The 9,765-nt window shown below is 58.3% G+C and overlaps 2 protein-coding genes across 2 annotated transcripts; both read right to left on the reverse strand.

The window, feature by feature from the left end:
- Positions 1-537: 537 nt before the first annotated feature.
- On the reverse strand, positions 538-4,652 carry HRG_07739 (FAD dependent oxidoreductase domain-containing protein; the record flags this gene model as incomplete). The annotated part of the gene is made up of 7 exons (XM_044866210.1): positions 538-714; positions 769-950; positions 1,008-2,988; positions 3,433-3,645; positions 3,688-4,012; positions 4,073-4,310; positions 4,364-4,652. 7 exons carry the CDS (start codon positions 4,650-4,652, stop codon positions 538-540), a joined length of 3,405 nt encoding a protein of 1,134 aa, XP_044719174.1.
- A 1,113-nt stretch (positions 4,653-5,765) lies between these two features.
- Positions 5,766-6,695, reverse strand: HRG_07740 (transcription factor TFIID (or TATA-binding protein, TBP) domain-containing protein; the record flags this gene model as incomplete). Its single annotated transcript, XM_044866211.1, has 5 exons — positions 5,766-5,782; positions 5,838-6,252; positions 6,307-6,394; positions 6,454-6,482; positions 6,525-6,695. The coding sequence occupies 5 exons, from the start codon at positions 6,693-6,695 to the stop codon at positions 5,766-5,768; spliced, it is 720 nt and encodes a 239-aa protein (XP_044719175.1).
- Between the last annotated feature and the right edge of the window lie 3,070 nt (positions 6,696-9,765).

Genomic DNA, 9,765 nt, shown 5'->3' on the forward strand with positions numbered 1-9,765 from the left:
CGGTCCAGGACAAGCACGCACCTCCCTAGATGGGCTACTGCCGTGAATTGCTCCGTAAATCATCATCGTCATCACATCGTCCACGCAGTCCATCAACCCCCTGCTCGGCAAGTTACGCCCGGCTACTCGTACATAGTCCAAAGCCAGTGCTTACATCGTCTGATTCATCTTCGTCCGTCCCGCCATTTCAGGCCCCTCCACCCCGTCACAGTCCCGGGTGAGCAAGTTTCCATTGGCGCTTGGCACGCACGGCCCGACAACCACGCCCGCCGTATCCACATGCACGCTTGCTGTTTCGCACATCCTGCCATCCCTCCCACGTTTCCAGACTGCCTCGCACCCGCAGGTCCCTTTGCTCGCTCCACGTGCCTTGGCTACTGCCCCAGTAACCAACAAGGCCTCCTTCATGTCGGGAAATGCTCCGTCATTCGAGGCAAATGGCTTCGCATGGTCCAACATGCCTTTGTTCTTCCCTGTTCTCCTCGACCCATCTTGACCCTGTTTCCAACCTCGCACTCACTGCCTTCCATCCAGTCGTCACTTGCCGCTGCCGTCTGAGTCGTCCGAGTTGGCAAACATGTCGACGGCTCGGATGCGCTTTCTCTGTCCTTGCACCCGTCCATCAGCTGCGCCGGTCTGTCCCTGGCCCGGCTCTCCGCTCGCATCCTTGATCGCGCCATTGTCTCGGTTGCCATTGTCGTCCTGGTCCATCGGCTCGCCCGCGCCATCGTCGCCCTCGCCCGTCACACTCTTGCCATGACCGCCCACGTCGGACTGCATATCACTGTCAGAGATGGGCTCGCCCTCGATATCGTCGTCCAAGATGGGTTCGCCTTCCACATCGTCTTCCGTAATTGGCTCGCCCTCAACGTCGTCGTCCTCGATGGGCTCTCCCGTGGCGTCGTCTTCAACGTCAGCCGCCCCATCTCCCTGCCCGGGCGGAGCTTCGTCTGCGGCAGTCGACTTGGTCTTCAACGACTTCCACTTGCTCCTGTCTGGTGACTCGCCGCTCCGCTCCTCCTCTACCTTGGGCGAGGGTGGGTTCTCGAATGTAGACATGAAAACCTCTTGAGTTTTGGTTGGGAACACGCACCACCCTTCCCAGAGGTGGAGGACCAGGTTGATGCTGCGTTTCCACTTCTCCGCTCGCAGGCGCCCCCAGCCCTGCTGCTCGGGCATTGTGCCGAGAAAGTCAAACACTTGGTAGTCATTCAATGCCCTTTCAAAGAGCCCTCTGAATCTCCACGCGTGTCGAAAGACGGTGGTAGAGGACGAGGATAGGATGTCGCTCACGAGGTACAGGCCAATCAGGCTGCCGCCGCTGGTGTCCGGTCCCTCGTTAGCCGTTCCCTCTTCCGTGCCCGTAGCTTGCTGTGCCTCCTTCAAGTTCTTGTTCCTGTCGGGATTTGCGCTCGTAAATGCAAAGGGTCTTCCAATGTTGGATATGATCAAGTCCACGACCTCGCCTGGGCCCCGATCGGCATGCTGGAGCGCAAAAGCCGTCACTCTCGCAACGTCTCCTTTGCGAAGCTTTGAATGACTTGTCGGCAGTCGAGCCAAGAGGTGGACGAGCTTGGCCTTCTCCAGCGGGTTGAGAAACGGTGACTCCACTTCGCCGGCGTTGCCATCTCGGTCCATCTCTTCGTCGTCCGAGGAGTCGTAGTCCGGGTCCGACACAAGCTCATCGAACTCGCTGACGAACTCGAAAGGCAGTGGGTCGGGCACCTGCCACGGAGCGCTGTCCTCGAATAAATGGACGTATGGCTCCTTTTTGGGGTTGGCCTGGTAGCCCGTCTTGAGCTCCCAGAGCCGCCAGCGATACCAGATGCCGCCAACGCTTTTCGAGTCCCACAGCCATGCCCACTTCTCCTCGTGCTGCACCTCGGGCCTGGACATGAGGAGAGCCTCAAACTCGGGTCCGTCTTCGAGAACCCGTTCGACAATCATGTGGATCATTCGAACCACTCGAATGTCCTCGGGCGGTTTCACGGGGACATAGAAACGGTCCGCAAGGTTCGTGCCACTGCCAGCGTGGCTGTATGACGATGGTGGTGCAAAGCCGCGGTGAAATCCGTGTTGGCCCATGTGCTTTTGGGGACCGGGCTTTTGTTCCATCTGCTTCGCTCCGAACGGCTGGGCGGCTGAAGACGAAGGGATGGGGGCAGAAACCGGATTCAGGACAGCCGATGACAGGTGCCGATGAGCGGACAGATAGTACCCATAGCCCAGGTATCGATTCTGGAGCGAACTGACTGCCGCGTCCATTGCGCCCCCCGATGAGTCCCTGGAAAGCGTGACAACTGCATTAGTGCACTTTCTCTCGCTGCTGGGGCCTGCGGGAGGCTCAATCTTGACCGCGTCGACGGTGAGAGTGTCCGGGATGAGCGCCTTGATCGCCGCCGGCGACGTCCCAGGAGGCATGTTGGACAGTCGAAGCTGGGACTTTGCTATAGCCTTCAGCTCTGCTCGTTCGATTGCATCTCGTTGGATATCATTCTCGTCATCGCTCACGTGGTTGAAGATTGTCGAGACCGACTTGGGGCCGCCCGGGGGCTCCTGTTGGTTAGGCGGGAAGTCCCTCTCCCTGGACCCCTTTGAGAAGTCGTTGTAGGATCTTTTGGCGCCATAGGAGCCAGGCACAGGGCCCAGGCTTCCGGGCCCGCTCTTCCTCATGCTCGACATGGCAAAGTGCCGCTTGCTGGTGTTGAGGCCAGAGGGCGGACCGCCAAAGCCGTGCCGGGGACGCTGGGGCGCAACGCCGCCACCTGGTGCGTCGTCATCCTCGTCGTGGTCGAAGCTCTTGACGAATTCCTCGTACACGGCTGCTGTTTCGGCCTCGTCGCGTTTGCGCTTGGCTTCGGCTTCGGCTTTGGATCGTTCAAAGGCGGACTGCTTGATGGGCTTGGATAACTTGGCCTCGGCGCCCGGGAAGCCTGCGGGCGGTCTCCCGGAAGACATGTTGCTCGGGTTTGGCCTGGCGCAGCACGGCTAGGCCGTCATGATTCGTTGAGCGCAGGCAATGATTTGCGTGAGGCGCTCGCAGGGAAACAATGGTTGAGGGCGACAGGAGAAGCGTGGTGGGGCTTGTAGCTCTCGCGCAGTAACCCGCGATTGCGTAATGGCCCCGTTACAAGCATCAACACATCAATGACACGCCTACCCTGGGGCCCAAGAAGATCGCTTTACCATGACCGACGACATACGAGTCCAGTCTTTCCATCAGGGACTCGGTCCGAGGCCCGCCTAGAGGGTTGGGCCAGTTCTCGCAAGCTCATCCTGCCAAATCGTTGCCGGACCACCTCCTCGACTCCCGTCCCTTGTGACTAAACGATTGAACTTGCCGTCAACCTCTCTGCCCTCTCCATCATCCTCAATCTCTCTCCATCTCCACTTCTGCCCCAGTTGCCCCCCCTGTCCGAGCAAGCAATCCACCACCTTTTCGCCCAGCACGGGAAGAAACTTGAACCCGTGGCCGCTGTCGCCCGTGGCCAGGAAGAGGCCCTTCCAGCCGGGATGCCAGTCCACCAGCCAGTCCCCGTCCTTGGTATCCGAGTACCAGCATAGTCTGGTATCCCGCCATGGTCGGTCCTCCAGGCCTTCGACGGGCACCAGATGCTTGAGTGCACGGCGCACGTTGGCGTCGGCCTGACGAGGAAGACGGCTGACACACCCGTCTCGCCGCGTCACCGGCCGCGAGACTACGATGGGCTCGCGCTTGGCTGAAGGGGATAGAGGCAGGGCGGAGGTGACAGCCTGCGGGTTGTAGTAGCCGAAGCCGTGATGCCCGACCTTGAGCACCTTTTCTCGTGGTGGAAGGACAAAGAGGCCTGATGACACGTGCAACACCGCAGGCTGCTTCGACAAGACGGCCAGTTCCTCGTCGGTAATGTCAATGTATGCCAGAGTATGGCCAGTCGCCTCGACCCTTCCCCGGAGATCGACGAGCTCGCCGCTCCAAGCGCCAGCAGCCACGAACACCACGCTTGCCCGCAGGACGGCCCCGTCAGACAATCTGGCGCCGACGACCCTATCGCCCTCGGTCTCCAGGTGCTTCACTTTTGCGTCGACAAACCTGACCCTTTGCGTGGCCTTGACACGCTCGTACAGCCACCTCATGCTCTTTCCGTTGTCCGTCCAGCCCGAAAAGGTGTTCACGTAGCCCCAATCACCAACGTGACCGCGGGTCCCGAGATACTCGTTGAGCGCCTCCTTGCTCTCGAGCGTCCGGACCTTGTCGGCCGAGTAGCCATGGCTGGTGGCGTAAGCCACGACATTCTTCCAGCTTTTCTGGACGTAATCCAGGGACGAGGCTTTGGCCCCGTTTGACTTATCTGCTGTCAAGACAAACCCCGACTCGGAATACCGCCCCTGGCCACCCAGCTCATCGTCCCCTCCCTCCTCCATCCTGCTTGCGCAGCTGTCGCCAAGGCGGTGTAGTCCGGATCCGCGTAGTCTGCTCTCACGATCCTCGAGGTATCTACACTCGCGCTGTCTGACGGAGGAAACTGGCCACCGGCATGATCAACGACGGTGATGGCGGTATCGGCGAACAGCGGTCGTTTGGTCAGCTCCCAGGCTGTACTGAGGCCGAACAGGCCAGAGCCGATGATGAGGATGGAAGCCGGTGGCTGCTCCATTGGCGTATCTTCCATTGTCAAGATTCGAAAGAGCCTGAAAGTACAACGTGCACACCGAATGTACCCGCAGACGCTTTGGGCTCGCGAGTGGGATTTAAATACAGAGCATCGTCTGCTATTCGGACATAAATCGGCTCTCATCTGGGCTTTGAGGCGGGGAGACCCGCTGCAGGTGCTGGATGACAAGATACGCCCCTCCGTACGCCCTTGTTGACACATTTGATCACGTCTTGCATCGAGCTCTCTTGGCGACGCCAATCAAACAAAGGCGCAGCGCTCGGCTGGGCAAAGCCGTATATGCGAAAAGGCTCCCATGGCAATGGCTACGATCTTAGTCAACGTGTACCAAAAAACATGACTCTACGCGTCAAGATATGGCGGTAGCCGAGAGTCAAGTGTAGAATCCACACCTGGTAGACGGGATCCCTCGGCCACAATAGTGGCAGTTACGCAGCGACAGGTCGAGCGGCGCCGGCACGATTTTTCACTCAGTCAACTGATCACGAACGATGGTACTTTGTATGCAGGAGTCGTGAGAATTGTGCCTTATCTGCTAACCATGCCAGACATGTAGGTCAAGTATGGCAAACTCTGTGGTCATTTCGAAGACTCACGAAACAACGCGGAGCCGAAAAGCATCTCCTCACCCGTAACCTCTCATCTCCGCGGCGACAATGTCGCGCTCCTGTGCTGCTCCTCGAAATCTTGCTCCCTCACGTCACTCCTGTGACAACTTGATTCCGGCTCTCACCAACTTTGACTTTTCCCCTCCGAGGGTATTAAGGCGGCCAGTGCGAACTAGCACTCTAGTCCCTCAAACGATGGCCAATGGCAATCTATGTAGTGTTGCGGGATGGGTAGTCTTGTAATTTTCCACCTTGAACCATGTCCTTTGAAAAGAAGAAATAAGACAAGTCACCTCTGCCCTTCCTTTGCCAACGCCAATGCAATGCAGAAAATGGGATGATACATGAGAAACTACCGGGCTTGGTTGTGACCTGCCAGCTCGGAGCATCTCCAGATGGGTTGAAAAGCAATCGTGGTATCGTGACCGATGGTCTATTCGTACAAACCGATGAATGGGGTGCAACGCACGAGATGGATGCCTCGAGTGAACCGGGGGCGCATCTAAACTTTGCGGAAGTCTGTCAAGAGGATTAGTGACGGAAGTCAGCAAGAGTAGGCGACGAGGCAACGAACCTTGAAGCACAGGGTATATCATCTCGAAGGCCTGATAGATTTCCTCTCGAACTTTGGCGCCGGTCAAGACAATCTTGCCGCTGACGAAGATCAAGAGAACAATCTTGGGCTTGATCATGCGGTAAATGAGACCAGGAAACAGCTCAGGCTCGTAGGAGCTGAAATTGTGATGGCGCGAGGCAAGTCCTTCCAGTCGAATGGGAAACTTGATGTCGCAGGAGCCGACAATGTTCTGAATCTTGAAGTCGGTGAACTTGGCGTTGAACCCAAGCTTCTGGATGATGCGAGCGTACTTGCGGGACGCAAGTTTCGAGTCGTCCTCTGACTTGGCACCGGTGACGACCATTTTGCCACTGGCGAAGATGAGGGCTGTGGTCTTGGGCTCGCGGATACGCATGATGACGGCGGCGAAACGCTGGGGAAGGTTAACGAGACTGATCTGGGATGGAAGTGGAGGAGAAGCACAAACCTTGGGGTTGTACTCAGCGTTTCTCGCATGCAGAGCAATCGTCTTCAAGTCCAAGCGGCAATCGAGATTGACGGTGGCAACGATGTTCCTTGAGATGTACGTTAAGTAACGCGAACAGTAATAGCCACGCTCCCTCAAAGTACATACTGCAAAGTAGGCGTGATTCCACTGGGGCCCTGGGTTGCGGCAGGCGTGGCAGCAGGAGTGGCGGGAGTCACCCCATTTCCGTTCGCCGCCTGTTGACCGTTGCCCACAGGCCGCTGTCCGGCCTCGCCATTGCTCGATGGCGGAGTGAGCTCGTTGGTAGCTCCAGGGAAGGACAATGAGCCGGGTGCAGTGAAGGCCTTGGCCTGAGCCGCGTTGGAAGGATGAGTCTGAATGCCCTCCATGATTCGAACGACGGTCCGAGTGCAGAGAGGCAGGTCTGACGCTGAGCTGATCTAAAGCGTTGTTAGCAGTGGACGTGGGAGAGAAGTTGGAATGAGAATAATGGATGAGAAGGCTTGATTGAGAAATGCGGCAGTGCAAGGCGAAAAGTGTGGGTGATGAAGAAGGTGAAATTGATGGCGAAACGCAAGTCGAGGTTATGTAGGCTTGAATCACCGAGCAACAGTTTTGCCAGCTGGCGGTGAAAGCTGGTTGCCCGTGACAATGCATCGAACAGGAAATGGGGGCGGCACAATCAACGAAGGAAACGGGAGACGTACCACTTGCGGGAGATGAACAAATGAATGTCTCCCCTACAATATGATACCCGAGCGAGGTAGACTTGATGCGCCGCGCAGGCAACTCAGGTCAAGCCACAACGCAAAGAGGCAGGACGATGACGGCTTGGAGAAGTGCTCGTTCGAGTATATCGGTCGCAAGTGTTCGCGATCGGCGGCTCATCCAGGACCCGAGGCTCGGTTTACTTCAAATCAACTTTTTTTTTGATCTATTGTTGTCTACGCACGCGCAACGACCCGATGGTGACGACGACGACGGCGTTCGCTCCTCTATCTTGGTCGGTCGAGGTCGGATGCACCAGCAGCGACGGCTCAAGGAACGTGTTCCAGTTTCTTGTTGCCAGGTCGCAGACGTCGTCGGACGCAGTAAAGCCTTGAGACGGGACTCGCTCACGATCGGCCAGGGAAAAACCACTTTGCTCGCTGAGCAAGGGCGGGTAGCAAAGAAATCTTTTCGCGGGCTGGTGCAGGTCTGCGCGAAGACGATGCAGGAGGGAGAGTGCGGAGCGGTGGGCGAAGGAAGCGTGTGTCAGCCAAGCCAAGGTGGGGGCGTGACGTTGTGGAGAGGAAAATTTTTTATGCGCGCGCGCGAGAGAGAGAGCCGACGTGTGTGGGAGGTACGTAGGGCCGCCGGTCGGACTTCCGCGCGAGAACTGCGAAACAGACGGGTTGGGGGAGGGCCTGGGTACTTATAATTTTGGCACCCGCGGGCCCAGGCATTTCTCCTAGGCAACAGCAGGTCTGTGGCGCCGCCGGGGGTAGGCTAGGCTTGTGCTTAGCGTGGGCGCTAATTAGGTATGAAGCCAATCAGGGCGCCGAAAAATGATGATTTTATCTCCTTGGACCCACCGCCTCACCCACTTCAATCCCAACAGACCCCCCCTGGAGCCCCGAGGTATCTTGCTAGCACGCCCTCGGTCGCGGTACATGGGCTGTTCGCGGGCTTGCTGCGCACAGGGCGCTCTCACGGCAATTTTTTCTTTGTTGGCCTTGACTCGCTTTTGCATCAGCTCTCCTCTTCACACATCGTCTCGCTATTGTCTGCTGAACAGCGCTCCCTCCTTCATCTTCTCGTCTGCGTCCACACCGGATCCGAGCCCGGTGTTGCGGACGGTCCAGCAGTGGCGCCGAAAGACACGTCGACTCACCGCAGCACCCGCCATGGCGTCCCAACTCCAGCTCAGCGCGACTCTCTCCTGCGTCTGTCCCGGCGACATCTCCCTCTGGCGCTGCGCCTCTGCAACCTGCCGCCCCGATAAGCAGCTCGCCTCTCGGGGCAGAGGGCAGAGCAAAAAGGGGGGGAAGGGGCTGGACCGGCTGGAAATTACGGGCTATTGGTTGGCCGTGTCGCCCACCCCCTTCCCCCTTCCAAACCCACTGAAAGGCCGCCTGAAATTGCTTCTTGCACCCCTTGACAGCCCCCCCTCACATATACGCTCGCTGAAACACGCGCTCGTGCCCCTGAGTTGATGCGCATACTGGACACATACTGGACAGTCGCTCGACGAGGTGACGCGTTCTTCTCGAGAAGGCGCAGCCAGAAGTGCATATACAAACTCACGGCATCGTCGTGCCCGGCGCTTGCAGACCCGGCACCTTTGCTCTCGCCAAGTCTCGCCCAGCATCGCGACGCATGCCTGCTCCTGCTCGCGATATGCATCCGCATCACGCTTCCACCCCAAGACGCGTGCTGTCTGTCAGTGGCGACGTTGCGCCTCGCACCCATCCCATTTCGCGACGCACAGAGTTTTCCGTCCTTTTTTTCTTCCCTTCCCTCGGCGCGGCGACAAGGAGGCGACAGAAGAGCGAGGGTGAGTCATGGATCCTCATCCAACCAAGTGCCGTGAGCGGCCCTGCCCCTCCAAAGGCCCGCTGTTTGCGTCCTCTGAGTGGCGGGCACGCCAAGTTTCGGTACTTGTGCCTCGCGCCTCGTGCACCACTGTACTCGTCGCGCGTCAAGGGACTCGACGACGCCGCTGGCATGGCAACGCCGGAACCCTGATCTCGAGCATATTGAAAGATGCCGGGCGGCCTCTGCGAAGCCTTGGGCCCTTTTCCCTTCTTCTCGGCAGCTTGAGTAGCCCTGCAAGCGTCTGAGGCTTGATACGAGTCTGCCGCAGCCATGACGAAAAAGTCTGATATGCCCGGGATCATCATGTATCGCTACCCTCGGCGACACAGCCCCGGTTTAGTGGTCTGCTCGTGAAAAGTATCTCACTAACAATTTATCGGCCACGCAACCTACCCTCGGCCTTTCCGGCTTCTCGATTCTGGCGTCCGGAAAAGAGAAAAAGCCAGGGTGGCCATCTGTCTCACGTGAAGGCGCCGGGCCAGGGCACGTTCAGCCGAATAATCAGTTGTCTTGTCTGCTTTATTTACATACACAGCATCCACACATGGCCGGATGCGACCGCCCCGATTCCTCAGCACGCGAGAGCGCCCTATCACCCCGAATCCATGATTCAGGGTTCAGACTGGAACGGACACGTGGAATGCCTGCGCGCAGTGACCTCACCCGCGCCGCTCGTCAACACGCAAACTCTGCTTTCCCGTCAGTCGGGTTTAAGCCTCGGGCACGCCTCGGCCCTCGCTTCGGCGCACCTGCGTGGGTTTTTGCAAGTCCCTCGACAGGTGCCATCCGGCGGCGACGACTTGTCATCGTCGTCTGCCGTGGGCGCGTGTGCTTTCCGTTCACCCAGGGTATCCTACAGTATATGCACGCGGCGCGGTCGAC

This window comes from Hirsutella rhossiliensis (assembly GCF_020360975.1).
Source record: "Hirsutella rhossiliensis strain HR02 chromosome Unknown scaffold00008, whole genome shotgun sequence".
Taxonomy (NCBI): domain Eukaryota; kingdom Fungi; phylum Ascomycota; class Sordariomycetes; order Hypocreales; family Ophiocordycipitaceae; genus Hirsutella; species Hirsutella rhossiliensis.